This window comes from Anolis sagrei, chromosome 1 (assembly GCF_037176765.1).
Source record: "Anolis sagrei isolate rAnoSag1 chromosome 1, rAnoSag1.mat, whole genome shotgun sequence".
Lineage (NCBI taxonomy): Eukaryota > Metazoa > Chordata > Lepidosauria > Squamata > Dactyloidae > Anolis > Anolis sagrei.
In genome coordinates this window covers 118574884-118596050 of record NC_090021.1, presented here as the reverse complement: position 1 = coordinate 118596050, position 21167 = coordinate 118574884, and the positions used below count along the sequence as shown (strand labels likewise).

At 39.6% G+C, this 21167-nt stretch overlaps 1 protein-coding gene across 1 annotated transcript in view; it reads left to right on the top strand.

Annotated features, from left to right (window-relative positions):
* Positions 1 to 21167, top strand: part of PRIM2 (DNA primase subunit 2) — a 91774-nt gene that overhangs the window by 20064 nt on the left and 50543 nt on the right. The window contains exons 6-7 of the mRNA XM_060752803.2: positions 8525 to 8620; positions 9972 to 10109. Of these exons, the coding sequence (XP_060608786.2) occupies positions 8525 to 8620; positions 9972 to 10109 (234 nt within the window). The remainder of the gene's footprint in view (positions 1 to 8524; positions 8621 to 9971; positions 10110 to 21167) is intronic.

Below are 21167 nucleotides of genomic sequence, written 5' to 3'. Positions count from 1 at the left end.
CATTCAGAGGAAGCTGAAGTTTGTTCCTTTATTAGGATTCTGGAACAAATACTGTATATTTGTATGGAACTGTAAGAACAACCATGATCACAAAAGAGCTCATAGCTTACACAATACATTAAAATAGTTATCTGAGGATTGAAATGTATGTCATTTGCATGTGCTTGTAGCTTTCATTAAAAAAAAAAGCATAGATGCTGTACATAACAATTTTACCACTCATTGTAGGTACAGTATGATAAAATGTTACAGTGAACTGAGTAATAGTTGACGACAGGATGGTGTGTCAGAACTTTACTGACAACTGAATGTGTACATGAATTATTCCCAAATATATTTTCAAAAATTAGATCCCATCAATATTATCTTGTTCTGTTCTAGTGCAGAAGGAAAAAACTTGTGTCCTGGAATAGTCAGTTGGAGGAGCTAATGCTCTGTAATTCAGTTACTGGCTTGCTGGGCTGAAAGAAAATGGGCTGGAAAGCAGGAGTTGGTGAAGTTTTCCCCCCCAGGTAGCTGCTCTTTGATTTTGGTATGATTTTTTTTAAAAAAAAACTCTTTGGGGAGATTTTTTAACCAGCACTTCTTCAGTTTCCTATTTGATCAGTGAATTGTTCTGATAAGCGAAGGCGGGCTCTTTAATTTTATTTCACTTTTAGACCTATTTAACTGAGCAGGAAAAAGCAGCATGTGAATGCTGCTAATTCAGTATCTCACTGAACTGAGAGTCTTGACTTCCTAAGAAAGTAACATGAGGATAACTGGGTTTTGACAGTTGTTAATTAATTTAAAACTGAAAAGCGCCTGTTATCTTCTGTGTTTTGACTTGCCTAGCTGAGATTCAATCCTTCTCCAATGTTGAATTCCTGCAGTAGAATCAAAATTAGCTTTGATTAGAGCAGTTTCAGTTTCAAGTATAAGGAGAACATAAGAAGAGCCATACTGTATCAAACCAAAAGCCTATCTAGCCTATCATTCTGTTCTCTATCTGAAAGGAGTGACAGCTCAAATGCTACTTTTTTTTAAAAAAAATAATCTGACAACTTTTTGGGAGCATGGCCCAGACCAGAGTTTTAAAAATGTTTTTAGCTTGTGACTCCTTTTTGCCCAAGAATTTTTTATGTGACCCCAAGTATGTAGGTACATTATATTTATTTATTTCACATCAAAAACATTGCATAAATTAGTATAAAACTGATAAAAATAAAAGGAGTGCAGGTGGCTAAATATCTTTTGACCAAAAATGGGCAACAGCAATGGCATTGTCTGTAGCCTCCAACAATTCTTCCTCTGTACATGAGGCAGGGCATAGTGGACAAGCATACAGATGCGGATTTGTCTGTTCTGCTCCACAGTCACATAAGGTGTGGGATTCTTTTAGGTAGTGCCATTTTGCCAGGTTGTCTTTTGTTCTGCCCATTCCACTTCTGAGTCTGTTCAGGTACTTCCAAGTTGCCCATTCTTGGTTTGCCCCTGGACCCTTGTGGGGGGCCATCCAGTTGGGGTTTCCTGGTTTAGCTGCCCAGAGGGATACCCTTGCTGTTGCTGGGGGGACACCAAGAGGAGTGGTAATTCTCATAAAGCTTTCCCTTGATTTGAGTCTACTGGGAGGAGGCTGGTAGCCATGCAGTGGGTGTCTATCACAGTGTTCAATCTTATTTCTCTCACATTTAGAAGCAAATTCCCGTTGAACATCGGGGGGGGGGGTGCCACCTAGCTTGTAGAGTTTATCATCAGGTGTGGGTTTAAGAAGTCCTGTGATTATTCTGCATGTTTCATTCAATGCTATGTTCACCTGCTTTACATGGGCAGACCTATGCCAAACAGGGCATACTTGACAGTTGAGTAAGACAAGGCTCGGGCTGATGTTTTTACTAATTTTGGGTCTGCACACCATGTGCTGTCAGTAAGTTTCCACAGGATGTTATTGCGTGCAGCTACTTTGTGCTTGTGGGGACATGGAAAGAGCCTCCTCGAAGATTGAATAAATACAGTCGGGTGTCCCCCTGGGCAATGTTTCTTGTAAACGGCTAATCTTTCCAAACCCAAAAGCATTATTTTTAAAAAAAACGCGTAGGTACAAAAAATAGGTATACAAACCAAACTCTTTTTTTTTTTAATGGATGTTTTCTGAATATCAGATGGTTAAATTTACCAATATACCACAGCAATAACAATTAGGACAGGTCTACCTTCCAAGTATATAAAAACTTCTTAAATAAAATAAAATACAGTGGCCCTCAGTATCTGCTGAACTTTGGTCCCAGGACATATAGCAGATACCAAACACACATGAATGCTCAAATACCATGATATATACGGGTGTAGTAAAGTGATGACACTTCTATAAAATGGCAAACTCAAGGTTTGCAATAGATATTCTTCTTCAAACTGGATGGTTAAATTAGTGGATTCAGAGAGCCAATCCTATTGCAAACCAAACTCTGCAGGAAGATTAAGTTGCAATCCTTAAAATAACAACAAAAAAACTGAATGATGCACGCAGATCCAAGTAAAGTGGCCTTTTGCAGTTGACAGATCATGATTTTGTCAATGTTTATTGTTTCCAAATGCCGACAGATCTTTTGGCACGGCACCCAGTGTGCCGATCACCACTGTGACCACCTGTACTGGCTTATGCCAGAGCCTTTGCAGTTTGATTTTGAGGTCTTGATAACGGCGGAGTTTTTCCTGTTGTTTTTCCTCAATGCGGCTGTCACTTGGTATGGCGACATTAATAATCCAATTTATTTCTTTTCCACAATCATGATGTCTGGTGTATTGTGTTCCAAAATTTTGTCAGTCTGGATTCAAAAGTCCCACAGTATTTTTTGCATGTTCATTTTGCACGACCTTTGCAGGCTTATGATCTCATCAATTCTTTAATGATGGCAGGTGGTTGTTGTTGTTCATTCGTTCAGTCGTCTCCGACTCTTCGTGACCTCATGGACCAGCCCACGCCAGAGCTCCCTGTCGGCCGTCACCACTCCCAGCTCCTTCAAGGTCAGTCCAGTCACTTCAAGGATGCCATCCATCCATCTTACCCTTGGTTGGCCCCTTTTCCTTTTACCTTCCACTTTCCCCGGCATAATTGTCTGGGTGGCAGGTGGTACTTGTGACATTATTATTATTATTATTATTATTATTATTATTATTATTTCAACATGACCAGAGAAGTGTGACCAAAATGTTCAAAGGTCTGGAAACTACACCTTATCCAACTTAAATACACAAAAAGCCATTCTCTTCTCTGAGTAGAGTGATGAAAAGCGAGAGCTTAGTCTACTGAAAGAACCCAAAAGAAGACCTGTAACCCCTTCTCTCCGCTGTGGTGCAGTTTTTCTGGCCTTTTTGGAATGGCTGGATGAGGAAATGGCAGCAACCAGGGGTGGCTACGCCCTGAAGAGGCATTGGTGCTTTACCTTATTCGTAGAATGGCTCTTGGCTTATGAATGGGTCATATCAATAGTCATAATTTGGGCCCAAAACTAACAATATACCTGAAGTTGACCTGTAGGATATCATTTAGATGTGTCTTGTTTTACAAAAGGCTCCTGCACTAAACCTCTTATTTAGATACTCCACTTTTGAAGCCCTGCCACCAAATAACGAGGCCTGTCACAGAAATATGGATGAATAATTGTCCATTTATTTGACTTGACGTGTAATCCAGACTCTGCTGGAGAATCATCAAGTAATAGGGGAGAAGCAACTAAAAGCGTGTCTACTGATGAGGGCCAGATGTTAACCCCCATAACAATGTTCATTGCTCCCTGGAAGAATTACCAGACCTTGAGTGCTGACTCAACACACATGACTCAACACTCTGACATGATCATACAGGAAGATCCTCCTGGGCAGGGGAGTATCCCTCCCTTAGGCCATATAACTTTAGAAGAGTGAGTTAACCTTCCATTCAATCTCCATGAGTAGTAGTTCCTTTCTCAGCCCCACAAGCAATACTTTAAGAGACTTTTCCAGTGACCATTGCCAAATTATAGCTATAGACTAAAAGGCCTTTGAGAGAGGCAGGTTGCCTTAAGTAAGCTAAGCCACGCCCCTCTCACAGGCTATGGCTGGTTCAGGTCACCACCACCTGGCCTCTCTTTTTGGGGCTCCAAAAAGCTCTCCCATAACTACCCTTTGCCTTTGTCTTGGGTGAGTCACCTCTTGCATGGCAAACTGTGGTTTTGTCTGTCTTTATTGAAACATGATCCTGGGTCTTTCTGCTGGATGATGCATCTTTTCTAGAACATAGTAATGTATCTTTCATTATTTTCTTTGAACTGTGATGCTTTACTTGCTTCCTCTCCTTGCCTCATTGTGACTTATTCTCAGAGACGTTCTGAAAAGTTTGCTTCACGTATTCCAGTTTTGGCTGTTGTTTTTTTGCACATATGGTAAGTTAGTTTCCTTAGTTTTGAAAAATGAAGTAGTAAACATAATTGAAGAATAACTAACTAGCATGGCTGCCCCTCCTCATTTCCATAAACATAACAGAAAGCAATTTGGGGGAAATACACACACAATGCTAATTAAGGATTTTAATGTGTTAATTGTCTCAGTTTGATTAGAAACAGATGGTGATTATCAACAGAGATCTAAATGGACTGTTTTTCAGGGTTACAATAAAATTGTGCGAATAATTCAAAATTAAACTAACTGCACATTATATTATAGCTATGTTTAATGACACCTTTGATTTTAAAATGTTAATGACTTAAAAAGAAAACGATCAGGCACAAGGTAGGCCTGGTTTTCAGGTCCAGACACCTGCTTAGCCAAGAAACCTACTAGACATATGCTACATCCAGTGCTCCCAACACATATTTTTAAGTGGTTAGGACTTTAGATGTTTTTTGGATTTTGTCATACTTGTATGTACATAAGGAGATATTTTCGAGATGAGACCCAAGTGTAAATGTGAAATTCATTTCTGTTTTATATACATACTAGCCGTCCCCTGCCACGCATTGCTGTGGCCCAGTCTGTGTATATGTGTTTTGTGTGTGTATATGTGTGTGTGTGTATATATGTGTTTTGCATTTATATATGTGGTTTTGCACATGCGTTGTAATGTATTTTTTTATTTTTTGGCTTTTTAAGTCTCTTCTGCTGTGTTTTTCAGTGTTTTTATGAGTGATGGTCACTTGTTGGCCTGATAAGTGTATTGTGTTCAAATTTGGTGTCAATTCGTCCAGTGGTTTTTGAATTATGTTAATCCTACAAACGGACATTACATTTTTATTTATATAGATTATACACATAACCTGAATAAATTTGTATATAATATTTTAAAATACTTTTGTTGATGAAGCAATGTATGTCAACATTAAACTATCAGAAAACAAAGGTGTCACTCTCTGAGCCACCCATAATGGATTATTTTGGATGTCAGTGTATTTTGGCTTTCAGATTTCAGAATAAGAGATTCTCAAACTATATAAATGCAAGCATCTCTGAACACATTGTCTATGTTCAGCAATGTATATATTCACATTTTTGTTGTTAATTGCCATTAAGTCAATTTCAACTTAAGTTGATCCTATGAATTAGTGAGCTAGTCTCCCTGTTATCAGCAGCTTCATTCAGGTTCTGCGTCCTCAAGGCTTTGGGTTCCTTGGTTGAATCCATCCATGCGTACTGGAGTTTTTCTCTTTTCCTATTGCCCCCTGCCTTACCAAGCATTGTCATATTTTCTAATGAGTCCCAGTTTCCTTTTGCTATGTGCAAAATCCAAAAATCTCAGACTAGTCACATTGGCTTCTAGGACGGTTAAAGCTTGATTTGCTCTATGGCCCATTCATGTGCCCTTTTAGCAATTGCTGGGGGACACCTGCTTGGCCCCACAGCCATTGTCTAGTGGGGTCCTGCAAGATTCAATACTGTCCCACCCAGTATTGAACCCCATGGGCGGCAGCCAGATTTCTCACCGAAGTGGGATACAGGGAGCATACAGCTCCTCTGTTACGCCAGCTCCACTGGCTGCCGGTCTGCTACTGAGCACAATTCAAAGTGCTGGCTTTAGCCTATACAGTCCTAAATGGTTCCAGCCCGGTTTACCTGTCTGAATGTATCACCCTCTATGAGCCAGCTAGGAGGTTAAAATTGTCTGGGAAGGCGTCGCCTCAGCTATGGAACTCCCCCCCTAATGAAATCAGATCAGCCCTCTCCCTCCTGACTTTCCGGAAAAGGCTAAAGACGTGGATGTGGGATCAAGCGTTCAGTTAGTAACCCACTAGAGAATTATGAATAGTGCAATGGCCATGGATTATGTTTTTAGATAATGTGATTTTAATGAGTGTTTTAAGGTTTGATATATTTTAATGATTGTTTTAATTATATGTTTATTTTATTATGTATGTATGTTTACATGGCATCCGTTGCCTATAAATGTAAGCCTCCTTGAGTCCCTTATGGGGTTGAGAAAGGTAGGGTATAAATAGGATAAATAAAAATAAATGAATAAATAAATCCATGTTATCAGTAGACCACTCCTTCTTAAATGAGTAAAATTTCTTCCTATCAACTTTTCTCTGCCATGTATGTGTAGTCTTAAACACAGATAAAAATATCATTGTGGGTTTCACAGAGCTTCAGCTTAGTTAGATACTGTCTGTTCCAACACTATGTGAATTGTATTGGGAGGGTATCATTGCGTTGTTCCAAACATTTGTGACGGAAAGCCAAATATCCTGCTGTAACTCTTTTAATCCTACGAGGCATCGGCTGTAAGTCAGAACCCCAATTAATTTTATATGCTAGTGAATGTGATTACAAAAGTGATGATCATTTGATTCAGTTCTATCTGATTATTACAAACTGTGCCAGGAGCATGTAAAATGAGCAGGCACATGTTTGAGTGAGCCTTGAGAGCTCAAATAGAGTTTTCTTTCTTTTGACAATGCTTGAATCTGATGACTGTATGGGTAGCTGTTGACTAGATCCAAACTTGAATTAAAATTTAAGTCCTCCTGAATTCAATTCCTCTCTTCCAAGGATAACTAAGGCCACTTCTACACCGGCCTATATTCCAGGATCTGATCCCAGATTATCTGATTATCCCAGATTATATGGCAGTGGAGGCTCATATAATTGAGGCCTAAGCAGACAGCCCAGAATCAGATCCTGGGATGTAAGGACAGTGTAAAAGGGGACTAATTCAGGTTCCACCCATGTGCTGATTTGATGAATCAATATAATGACCTCATCAGATGGCTGCCGGAGGTGCTCCCCTTCATAGAGGGGTGTGAAGAATCCCAGTGCTCCATGCCTTACATTGCCCAGTCCAGCCTAGGCAATAAGATGGGGGAAGCGTGAGTGCACATTGTGCTCATGGCTTCCCCCATGCATTGCAACAGCAACATGGGAGCCCTCCTGTGTTGCCGGGGCAGTGGCATGTACTGGCTCCACCCTCTTTCACCCACAAACCTGTACCAACATCATGGAATGAGAGCCGGCCGGCTAGGTGGGTGACCGGGGTTAAATTGGCATATGCTGCCAAATGTACCCCTGCATGAAGTGGTTGAGAATATGCTTTCTAGTTTGACACCTCTTTGGTGGGTACTTACAAATCATATTGTTAAGAAAGAAAAAAGAGTGCAAGAGCAACATCATTTAGTCTATTATTTTAAAAAGAAGAAAAATGCTGTTATTCCTTTGAGATTTGGTCCAATGAGAAAAGTGTGATTAATCAATTGGACAACTACAGAATCTGTTGTTAAACGATTGCTAATTGTTCAGAAGATGATTGTGCATCATTCATATATTTTCCTGCATATACAAAAATGCTGATATCATATGTGTAGAAGGCCATAACAAACAACTCCCAAACAATTTACTGGATGATAAATCAGCATTTACATAAATTCTATGGATTCAGTGAGTCTGCTGTAAATAGGACTAGCAACTGAATTTAGGCCATATGCTTAGAAGTCTGTTTGGGATATATAAAGAAAAAGAGAGCACAGCTTTTTAACACCCTTTTCCTTTAAATTATTTTACTTATATTTGCATTTTTTCCAACAGGGTGTCAATTATTTTCACGCTTTTTCTCATGTAGCTGAATAGATAATGGCTGTGTTCAAATGTCATGAGTAATAAGTAGTTACTTTGGAGCTGGGTAATAAGTAGTTACTTTGGAGCTGGGTTAACATGAACGGTGGTGTTCGAAAACAAGCCAGCTTCATAAATCATGGTTTGAGGTTCCCTTGCTTGAAAATAACTAGAATCCATGTTAGCCAGAGGTTATTCGTCAGGATGACGTAACAAACCATGGTTGAACTAAAATGGAAGTGATTACCTCCCAGAGTGAGAGTGGAGGGGATATTAGATGGTTGTAGAGCTGTTTGTTCATTGCATATCCATTATTTGTTTTACATGAGAATTGTTTACTCTTTTTTGACAGTTGTGCACCTGATTTTCACATTTTTACTCAGTTTAGCTTTGATGTACCATTTGTTTTTTCATAGTGATCTAAGAAGCTTTAACATACAATAATATCAGTTACAACATTTATTTTTAGGTTTCGGAAACTGAGAAGGAAGCAATTGGAAGTGACCTGCGAAGTGCAACTCCTGGTTTTAATGATGCAGACATCACACATAATGTCTTCTATCTGGTAAGCAACACTATAGAGACTGTGATAGATTTTTTTGTATAAATAAATCCCAGCAACTACAACTCCCAAATGACAAAATCAAAGCCCCCCCCCCCCCCCCCCGCCAAACCCCACCAGTGTTCAAATTTGGGCGTATCAGGTATTTGTGCAAAATTTCATCCAGTGAATGAAAATACATCCTACATATTAGATATTTACATTACGATTCATAACAGTTACAAAATTACAGTTATGAAAGTAGCAATGAAAATTATTTTATGATTGGGGGTCACCACAACATGGGGAACTGTATTAAGGAGTTGTGGAATTAAGAAAGTTGAGAAGCACTGACTTAGGCAAAAAGTTCACATGTGACAAATGTGTTTCAAAGAAAATTGATGGTTGACCTACCAATCTCTCTATACACATAATCAACTACCAATTTCTGTGCTGATAAGTAGATGAAGGACTTTTCCTTGATGAACATTAAGTATTCAAGTTTTTTAAAAATAAAAAAAAACATGCAGGAAAAACACTTTGTGAGAAGAATTGCTCTACGCAATTGCTCTGTGAGAAGAAATTTCTCAAAGTTGGACTTGTTGACTCTGTTATTTTGGAATAGTATCTCAGAGCCTTTCCACACAGCCATATAACCCAGAATATCAAGGCAGAAAATCCCACAATATCTGCTTTGAACTGGGTTATCCGAGTCCACACTGCCATATATTCCAGTTCAAAGCAAAAAATGTGGTATTTTACTCAGCTGTGTGTAAGGGGCCTCAGAATTAATGGGAACATCCAATAGCATCAAAAAATGACCTAGGGATGGACTAGACTCCTCAGCTAGTACTGTGTCTCTACATTTGTGTTAACTAGTGATATGTAAGCCATTCTTTTCTAATATAGTCAAAAGATAGTGAGTGCTCACTGTGGAGTGTTGAAAACAACCGTATGGCTGTTTCTCAGAAAAGATGGCTCATGAAAGAATGTGTCTTATTAGATATGTCTCCAGAAGCATTTTTTTAATCATCTTGAGTTTGAAACAGGGCCCCTTTTCAGATATGAAAAAAGATATTAATCCAAAAATCAAGTTAATTCATGTTTCCGGAATACAATCCATATATATAAGTAAGGTAAATAAATATTAATGCAGTTAGAAAATGGACATTTTGTGATATCTCAAGGATAATCATTTAGAGTTGGTCAGACTTCCACGTTATATCTCCTATGTTAAGGAGGATCCCTTCATTCTGACATTTTATTTGCTGGTTTTATTGGATCTGGGTGTATTCGGAAGTTGTATAATGCTGTTTAGCTATTACCTTTACCCAGTCCTTTATTGATTACATCTCTATCAACATTTCATATTCAGGTTCCTTTCAGCGATTCTGTAGATTTGGTTCGTGTAAAAAGAGTTTACTTCTACGGCGGTTATGCCTATGTCCCTCAACAGGATTTCCTTGTCATCCTCATGAACAATTACAGAACCAGGTTGTCAAAAGCCCTGGCAGTAAGTATTTTTCTTCCTATTTTGCTCTGAGCCTCATGCCTCTTTTTAGTTGGACTCAGTTTTTTAAATGGCAACATTACATTCAAACTGGAAAAAACCTAATATACTGTCTGATGCAGCAGATAATGTACAGCAGAAATACATTCCAGCCCTTCTGCTGAGAGAGTCCAGCATTCCCTCACAGCTAATGATAGAACAGCTCCCTTAAACAAGTAATTCGACCCAGACTATCATTGGCCAGCAATTCAGTTCCCCATAGCTGGTCGTGGGGCTCTTGGGTTGGGATTCAATGCCCACCCTGGAAAAAAACAATAGACAGTCTCCTCCAGGATGTATAGTATATAAATAAACACAACCCCCCCCCCCCAAAAAAATCAAAGTGTGTAAGCCCTCTCGATAGTTGTGAGAATAATGTGAGCAGGTTAGTAATAGAATAGAATTCAGTCCCCTGTCTGTCCTCGGCTTTCACATCTTTCTCCAGTCTCAAATTGCCAAACGAATGCAATTTAAAAATATAAATTATTTATCCCTGTATAGAATCTTAATAAGCACACAACAAAGAAGTCTTATGTTTTCAGTTACTAACCATAATTAATAATTACTAAAAGGGGGTTCTGCAGAAAATATTGTGATAAAATAGAAGGAGCCTTAGTGATAATAAATAAATGAGTATAATAATAAATGAATATAGTATCTATTGTTCTCAGTGATAATGCTTGTGCATGGACGGAGTCTATTTGCACAATAATACAGTAGAATGTGCATTCCAATGCAACGTGTATCAGTCAAATTCTGTGATCCATTTTGGCTAAGGCTACAGCTGGCCCATGCCATGGCCGTTTTTGGGATTCCTTTATTGATTACATTCACTAGCCAGAATGCGTGCATTTCCCAAATACAGTACGCCTGCACACCCCTAGTATCTATGAATGTTTACATTTTGTCAGTGGGCAGTGAGGAACATTCTGTCTTTTGATCCAGTTTAAGAACTGTAACAATTTTGTGAATATTTGTGGAGAAAAACCAATTAAAAATATAAAAATTGCTTTAAGGATTATTTTTTTTCCAGTGATTATATGAAAATCTTATGGGACAATATGAAGGAAAAACTTGCCATATTTTGTATTTTTAAATGAGTGAAAACCTTAAACATGCGATTTTACTCACCAAACATATGTACTGTGAGGATTGTCATGTAAGTCAATCCATAACATTGAGAAATGGTAATTCCTGTGTATATTTTTAGACATATTCAATCATAGCTGTGCGGAGGATATACCATTCTTGCCTCTTTCAAGTTATCTTTCATCTTGGAAGTACCAGAAATAAGTATTATGCAACTTCTGTTCTTTGACCCCATCCCATCCCTCACTTGTTGTCAAGACCCAGGCAGAGCAACGAGGCAAAACATCAGCTTAAGGGTTAACAGAAGGTGTTTAATGGCAAATTAACAAGTCAAAAGGCTCTTATCAGCAGAGCTTGTAAACAAAAGAGTCTGAGGCTGGCAGGAATGTAAACAAACAGCAGCCCAGGCAATCTGTGCTGCAAAAAGGAAAACAGGAGTAAGGCAGGCAAAATAGCTTGAAGTCAGAAACGAAATACAGTCAGTTCAAAAATCTTAATACAAAAAGCAGCATGAGGAGCGGTCTGAAGTCCAAGTAGGAGTCAGGCAGAAGCGAAGAGTAGTCAAGACGTTCCAGGGTCAGGACAGGAGACAAGACTCACGGTTCCAAGCCAGGCAAGGTAGTCAGCATGATCACGGAGACACGGTTCTGGATGCAAAGACTCAAGGCAAGAGTTAAGAGCAGGATACACAGGTACACGACACTTTGAACTCTGCAACAAGACTGCTCCAAGGCTACTCCTTAAATCTAATCAGAATCACTAGATTCGCCTTCAGGTGCATCCATTTCCACAGGTGAATCACGTTCCCTCCATTGCTGCCAGTCTGCACTTCGGGCTGCATCCTGAGAAGCAGCATCCGAAACCCATGGGTCTGTGAACCCTTGGAACTCATCGCTGGAGGTTGGAGCATTAATCACATCCAAAACCTCCTGGACCCTGGTCCAGTCCAGCTCTTCATCATCACTGTCAGATTCATAGCAATCCGCTATGTCTTTAAGACGCTTGGAAATAGATTCCTCATCGCTATCAGAACTGCGTGCTACTCGCTTTACACCACGGTAATCCTCTGTTTCCATCTCCTCACGAGTAAACCCCTGAAAATCCTCCTCATCAGTAGTCTCAAGGAAAATGTCCCTAATGCGCTTCAGCTGTTGCTGAGCGTCTTCCTCTTCCAAGCCTCGTTTCCTCCTACTAGCACTAGTAGATACATGAGGCACACGCTGAGTTACAACACTTGTAGTAAACCTCACCATAGATGATGCTGATTGAAGTTGAATTAATTGAAACAGCCTCTGTGAGAGGACTTCCAGTGCTGTGATGCTGAACTTGCAAAAATATTATGCACTTTCCTTCCTCCACTAACACCTTCCTGTCAGAAATCTGTAAGAAAGAGTCCTCCACATACAAAGAGTTGATTGGGCAGCAACACCCAGAGTCTGTTTTTTTGCAGAGAATCTTTGCACAAATGGCAAATTGGGAGCCAGTATGCAGTTAAAGTGATGTAGTCTTAATAGTTCACATAAAGAATTCATGTGATTATTATCATGATCAATTAATGATCCTCATTTGAATCTTTTATGTAACTTGGCAAAGTTATGATGCCCAGAACTTCCAAGAACCTTATTGTCCATGAACTTTATTGTTTCCCATTTGTAAATGCGTGTGGGGAGTTTTCCAGGCAAACTTGCTTTGTGTTAGCTGTTATTCAGCCTCAGGAATGTATCTGCCACTTTGAATATGTTCATCGTGAATTAGCGGCTTTAAAAAATAATACCTCAAATGCTGTGAGAAGTAGGTGGAATGGTTTATGAAACACATGGTGCCATAATGGAAAGTTCAAATCAATATAACAATTCTCTTGTGTCTGCATTAATGGAAGTGGCTTTGAGGAGGATCTTATTCTTAGTGTTTCTGCTCAAGGTTTCTTTGCACTTCAGAATTAAGGCATTTATTCAGGCATGTCGTGTTACGGAGCCAGAAAAATAGCACAGTGACTAGGAGCTTGAGGTGTGAATGAGGAAATCACATCTCTGCTGAGACCTCTTTAGGTGACTTTATGGAAGTTTCTTTGCTAGCTTCCTCTCCTTACTGAAGATTGGCGCATTTGTTGAATACCTCAAGGAAATGACTCATATCAATGACTGCTCAGCATGACTGGGAGACAACTCTATTGTAATTTGTACTGATTCTCAGATATCACAGTAGGCTTACATGGCTTAGCCAATGCTCTTCTAGGGGGCTTCCCTACTTTTGGGGAGAACTATTCAAATCCAGGAGCCTCTGGTGGCACAGTGGGTTAAACCGCTGAGCTGCTGAATTTGCTGACTGAAAGGTTGCAGGTTCGAATTCGAGGAGCGGGGTGAGCTCCCACTGCTAGCCCCTTCTGCCAACCTAGCAGTTCAAAAACATGCCAATGTGAGTAGACCAATAGGTACTGCTCCGGCAGGAAGGTAACGGTGCTCCATGCAGTCATGCCAGCCACATGACCTAGGAAGTGTCTACAAACAATGCTGGCTTTTTGGCTTAGATATGGAGAAGAGCACCAACCTCCAGAGTTGGACATGACTGGACTTAATGTCAGGGGAAAACCTTTACCTTTACCTTTACCTATTCAAATCCTAGGGCCCCGCTGGTGCAGCAGGTTAAACCACTGAGCTGCTGAACTTGCTGACCAAAAGGTTGGCGGTCTGAATCTGAGGAGTGGGGTGAACTCCTGCTATTAGCCCCAGCTTCTGACAATCTAGCAGTTTGAAAACATGCAAATGTGAGTCGATAAATAGGAACTGCTTCTGTGGGTAGGTAAAGGTGCTCCATGCAGTGATGCCAGCCACGTGACCTTGGAGGTGTCCACAGTCAATTCCAGCTCTTCAGCTTATTTATTATTTATCTATTTACTATACTTCTATACCGCCCCTCTCAGCCCAGAGGCGACTCGAGGCGGTTTACATTTGGCAATCAATGCCCCACAAGATAAAATACAGTAAAAAACAATTACATATAGTATAAACCGTAGAAAAACAATAAAAAATAAACAATTAAAATCATAAAATACAGTTCTCAGTGTCTCATCATTAAAATCATTTTCCATCGCATCGTCCTGTTGTTCCATGAGTCTCAATCAGTTTTTTGCGCCTGCAAATGCCTGCTCGAACAGCCAGGTCTTAACACTTTCGAAATGTCAGGAGGGAGGGGGCCGATCTAATGTCCCTAGGGAGGGTGTTCCATAGCTGGGGGGGGGGGCACCGCTGAGAAGGCCCTGTCTCTCGTTCCCGCCAATCGGATCTGTGAAGAAAGTGGGACTGAGAGCAGGGCCTCTCCAGACAATCTTAAACACTTAGATGGTTCATAGGAAGAGATGAGCACCACCCCCCAGAGTTGGACACGACTAGACTTAATGTCAGGGGAAACCTTTACTTTTACTTTGTTCAAATTCTGCAGGTGATACAATTGTGAAGTAGACTAGAAAAGCTTCATTGTGGTAGCAGAATTATATTTTCACACTCCTTTCTCAAAACCAGAAACATTTAGCATTCCAAATACCAATGCTATAAATGATGTCTACAATTTGTCCACAGATGCTTTATCAAAGCACGTGAATGGATGACACTGTCTCCCTCATCTCATGATAAAATTACAATTCTAATTTTTTGGAGGAAGAATTAAGGCTATCCCCAAGTTATCTTCCATTGTCACGCTCACAGACATTAAAAAACTACAATTTAAGAACCAACTAAAAATAGCACTGTAGGAGATCAACATTTAATTCTGCATTTATTACAGTACTTTCATGACTGTGTTTATAGTGGGAGACTTCTTGCGGTGCAAAGCTATGCTTTTGTTGACACATGACTGCCCTGAAACACAACAGATTTTATACAAATTGCCTGCTTGTGATGAGAAAACAGGAGCAGATCCCCGTTGCTAGGAAACGGCAAAAGACTGCAATATCTTCTTCGGTACTTGCAAACTCTTTGGCAGTCTTATCCAGCAAAGCTGTACTTGAGAACTATAGAAATCACACTTTAAGATTATGTACAGACTAACACATAATACACAAGTACTAAGGCATTTATTTTCTTGAAGATTTATTTAGCCATGGCAAGGTAAGTTTATTCACACTTGTAGCTTGACACTGACATTTTCAAGTTTGAGATTAAAATCTGTAAAGTCTCCAACTCATATTGTGAAAATTCAACTAAAAATGTTTAACTATAGTGATAAAATCTTTATTCTGAGTTCCAAAATGAGACCAGAGCACAATATGTTTTGGTCACCAAACCTGTGCCACAAAGAACAATGATAAGACAGGCATTTTGGAATGTATGGTTAAACTCAGGTTTGCAAGTTTTGGTCACCATGATAAGTGCTCAATCGCCTTCTGATGGGCATCACCTTACAAGAGACAGGATGAATTCCCACTTTTTTTCAAAGTTGAGAGGAGATAGGATGGTTTTAGCATCTGCTCAAGTCCTTGGAATTAATGTGTTGTTGAAGGGTTTATGGCCATACCATTTTAAACACGCCCAATCTCGTCTGATCTTGGATACTAAGCAGGGCCGGTCCTGGTTAGTACTTGGATAGGAGACCATCTAGGAATACCGGGTGTTGTTGAAGGCTTTCATGGCCAGAATCATTGGGTTACTGTGAGTTTTCTGGGCTGTATGGCCATTTTCCGGAAGCATTCTCTCTTGACATTTCATCCACATCTATGGCAGGCATCCTCAGAAGTTGTGAGGTCTGTTGGACACTAAGCAAGAAAGCAAGCACAGATATATAAACCTCTCTTGCTTAGTTTCCAATATACCTCATAACCTCTGCGGATGCCTGCTATAGATGTGAGTGAAACATCAGAAGAGAATGCTTCTGGAAAATAGCCATACATCGTGGAAACTCACAGCAATCCTTGGAATTATATTCCCCTTTCAAAAAAAATTATCCTCAATGCTTAAAAAAAGCGAGTAGTTGACTATTTTAGTAAAAATGAGCAGTGCCTCCTATTTTTAAAAGGAGCACGAATTCTGTTTTCCAGCTTGACATTTTGTAAAGGTGTGGTTGACAGGGGAATTCTGACTTTCCATCTTCTCTGCGTTGGGGATGTTATCTGTCAGCATATTTGAAAACGAGAGAAGGGGAAACAATTTGCAAACCTGCACTTTTGTCTCTTGCTTCAAAGCCTGGCCTGAAGGGTCTGAGAGGAGCTACTGCTTTGTACAAGAGAAAATCTTTCATTTAAAACAATTCATTCACAAAGAAACAAAAAGAAAAATAGAAATATATATAAAAATTAAATGTATAACCATTCTCTATACCATATCTTATAACACCTTACAACATGCTAAAATGCCTTGGCACACTTTTGAAGGTCAAGAAGATGTCTAAATGGTTGTGGGAACAGGCTTTCAGACAGCAGACTTAATTAGCACTTTGGTTGGAAATTGACTGGAATGATGATACAGGTGATAATATTATATTATTGTTTTAATTAATGTTTATGTACTGTTTTATTTAATGATTTATGTATTTTAATTGTGTTGTATTATTGTAATTTTTAAAAATGAAGCGGTATCGAATCATTGCTTAATTTAAGCGGTCCTGAGTTCCCCTTCGGGGGTAGAGAAGAGACAGGGTAGAAATTCTGGAAATAAATAAATCTTCTTTTAAAATAAATAAATATTTCTTTAATTACTCTGAAGTCCTCAAGTCTCATTGAATTAAAATATGCATTTAATATAAAGAACCCATTAAGACAGTAATCCAAATGATAGTGCTTGGGGTGTAATTGGCAATATATACCTGATTTTAATGTTGGAATTCGTATTGCCTTACCCATAATTTCACAGGATCAATCCCACCTTATATTTCGGCAGGTATGTCTCTTATTGCAGCCTTTCCAACAGCTCCTAGTAACTGTACCAATCATCTTACATAATACATAATGATGTTGGATACTCTCTAAACATTATTTTAAAATCTTTTTATAAAAATCAGACTTAGGACGTCCTTCCCATTTTCTAAATGTATCCGTTAACTGGATCTCCCTCATCCTTACTCTGTTGCTCCATATGTTTATATTACAAGATAACCTGGGATATGGTGTGGAAAGAGGATAGTTTCATTTGCATTGTGCAGCAAAAGACCCAGTTTCCTTTTTCATGCATGGTTTGAGACGAAGAAGATACCTTTCTGCTGACGATCGAGCAATTGTGAAGATTAGAGTTGTGAGGTGCACATGTTCTGTGTACATCTTAATAAGACAAGACAGTATACATGTTTCCTTAGATGTGGAAATGTATTTTTTCCATATGGAACAATGTTTTTTTAAGGACTCACCTCTTGCCCACTGTGTCAATCTATAAGCACCATTTATCTTTTTAGCTACTGTCAGTAAATTCTGTTTGGAACGGAGAGTAGTGGTATGCAATTTTGTGCAGATGGTGTTCAATAATATTTGATCACCTGAAGTTTCAAACTGCGAAGAAGAAGGCTTTATGTTGTGGCATTAATATCTGAAAATTATGATTAATGAGGGTCTTGTCACTTGAGATTTGTTTCAGATATTGAGTTCTGAGTGCTAACCCAAAGTAATTCACTGTAACATAAATGGATGATTTTTATAATATGCATATACAAGGTTAGTAAGGCAATAACTTTGACAGTGCAGTATAAAACATGATTAAAATGACTTTGTCCTCTGGATGCTTCATACTGAAGTGCAGCAGAATAGTGCTTTCATTTTCATATAATTTCATTTAATGTCTTCCTATTATTTCTCTGCCATTTATTATTTTTTCACATTTGTTTGATACTATGGAGCAGTTAAAAGATGTTTGGCATTGCTTGGGAGTTCAAGGTACTTGAACTATTTTTGTGAAATATTTTTAACAATTTCATTCACTGTGCAATGGAGTGCATAAATATTATTTCTTGCAAGGCCATTTCCCAAGATATGCTGCTGTAAGTGCATATGTCAGAACAAAGTCAAAATAGGCCTGGAAGAGAACTGTATTTTTATAGAATACCGCTTCAGGAGTATCTGTGGTCATTTCTTATTTTTCTTTTAAATCCCTTCAACTGATATCAGCTGTGATTCGGATCCATGTTGGGAAAATTTACTCTGCAGATGTAGAATGCTTCAGAAGTATATGCACAATGTCATAATTCAGCTTGAGGAACCTCTGTTGCTTTCCAGTTTTGTGTTGAGCTCCAGTCATGTATGCTTTGTTGCACAGACAGCTTTGTTTTTTATCATGTCCTCCATCTTAGCACCCATAATAGCCAGTGGTCAAGAATGGCTGGAAGTCAATACCTCTGGAGTGGTGCAATGGGTTAAACCCTTGTGCTGGCAGTTTGAATCTGGGAAGAGCGGGTTGAGCTCCCTCTGTCAGCTCCAGCTCCCCATATGGGGACATGAGAGAAGCCTCCCACAAGGATGGTAAAACATCAAAACATCTGGACGTCCCCTGGTGTCCTTGCAGACGGCCAATTCTCTCACACCAGAAGTGACTTGCAGTTTCTCATGTCGCTCCTGACACACACACACACACAAACACAAAAAAAAACCCCTGAAGTGTACAGCATGATGAAGTCTTGTCTAAACTGTCAGCTAAGGATGTTTAGATACCTTTGTTGTAATTTTGCCTGGATTTTATGTGTGTCTGTCAGTTGGGGAGAGAAAGGGATATTTTTGAGTAAAGTTAAATTACATTGTTGTGACGCACATAGGTTTTTAAGTGACAGGCCTGGTGACTAAAGTTGATTGAAAATTCATTGAGGTGTTGTACTTGCATATATTGCTTCTTTTGCTTCTTTCAGTAAACAGAAATTCAGAGCTGATATGAATACTACTATTGGAAGCCTACAACACAAGAAAAAATCTAAGCATTTAGTGGGAGCTTTTAGTGTGACAGAGGAAATGTATCCCTGTTGGTTCTGGTGGACCTCTCAGTAGCTTGCAATGCATTGACTATGATATCCTTCTGGACTGCCACTCTGAAATCGGATTTGGGACACTCTCGGCAATGTTTAAAGTATTTCCTAGAGAAGCAAAATCAGAAGGTGGTGACGTTGTTTAATGCACTGGACTATGAGTCAGTTTTGTTCCCCATGCTGTTTAGTGTTAAATACTTACATGATACTGCTGAGAGAGTTTTGGGGTTCAGTGTGCTGACCACTCTCCCTTCCATCTGATTCTGAGGAAGCTGTCTAGGTGCTATTTGTTTTCAGTAATAGACAGCATGAGCCCAAGCAAATTGAAACTTAATCTAGATGAAACAGAGGCAGATGAGGGAACGGGGACTCTGCATGTGCTGAATGGAGTTATACTTCTGTGAAGACTTAGATTCACAGCTTGGGTGTTCTCCTAGACTCAACTTTGATCCTGAATGCCCAGGTTTCAAAGCAGTATGGTAATAGTGGCTAGACTCTCTAACAAAAGTTAACAGGAATGGCCAGATACTGTTGTAAAAAATAATAGACAAGTAGAGCTTTATTAATTTCGAAATTAGATCTAATATCAACCACTGAACTATTTAATCCTTCTCAGCTCACCAAATTTCTATTCAGTTCTTCACCCTTGCTGACTGTTCTACCTCTATTACATGTTTTCCCTATCTCTCTGCACTCCTTTCCTATCTTTAGGCCATCTTTCCCATATCGCTGTACTGTATTTTCTCTAGGGCATTTCCCTTTATCTATGGTTCAACTGCATTGTAGAATTAATGTGGTTAGACACAACTTGAACTGCCATGGTTCAGTGCTATGGAATCACAGCAGTTGTAGCTTTATAAGACCTCTCTGCCCGAAAGTGCTGGTGCCTCATCAACTACAACTCCCAGGATTCCATATCATTGAGCCATAACAGTTAAAGTCATGTCAAATTGCATTAATACTGTAGTGTAGATGCACCCTATGTGCCAACATTTTTCTATCTCTAGGACATATTTCCCGTATCTGCTTTCTGACAGAGACAATCCTCAATTTTTCTTTCTTTCCCTCTCAGTTCTCTTTTATAGCATCCCCTGAGCAGTGATTGCCCAGCTTCTCCTGTCACAGCATCTCTCAGATGTCCAGTGCTGTCAGGGACATGGCCATGCCCCAGTCCCATTTGGCCCACAGAGGTCTCAACAGGGGGCATTTCTCCCTATAAAATAAGTTGCCTCACCCTTGCCTCAGTAGATGCCAATTTTGTTGTTTATTCGTTCAGTCTCTTCCAACTCTTCGTGACCTCATGGACCAGCCCATGTCAGAGATCCATGCCTGCTGTCACCACCTCTAGCTCTTTCAAGGTCAAGCCAGTCACTTCAAGGATACCATCTATCCATCTTGCCCTTGGATAGCCCCTCTTCCTCTTCCCCCAGCATCATTTTCTTCTCCAAGCTTTCCTGTCTTCTCATTATGTCTGGTTGTACTAATCAATGTAGTTTTCATGGCAAGAATACTGGGGTGGGTTGCCATTACCTTCCCCAGAGATCTTATTTAGTGTGACTTCTCTGCCATGACCTTCCCGTCTTGGGTGTCCCTTCACAGTTTCGCGTTATTGAGGTGTTCAAAGTCTAGCACTGCAACAAGGTAATGATCCTTTGCAGGAGGTAGGTAGATACCAATATTGGTAAAGAAATTTAGGATTATTGTCAGCTTTCCATATCCATGTACTCTGTCTCTGCAGATTCTGTATCCATGACCTCAAAATATTCAGAAGAAATTTCCATAAAGCAAACCTTGATTTTGCCATTTTATGTAAGATACGCCATTTGGTGTAGCAGGTTAAACCGCTGAGCTGCTGAACTTGCTGACTGAAAGGTCGGTGGTTTGAATCTGGGAGCAGGCGAGCTCCAGCTGTTAGCCCCAGCGTCTGCCAACCTAGCAGTTCGAAAACATATAAATGTGAGTAGATCAATAGGTACTGCTCCAGCAGGAAGTTAACAGCACTCCATG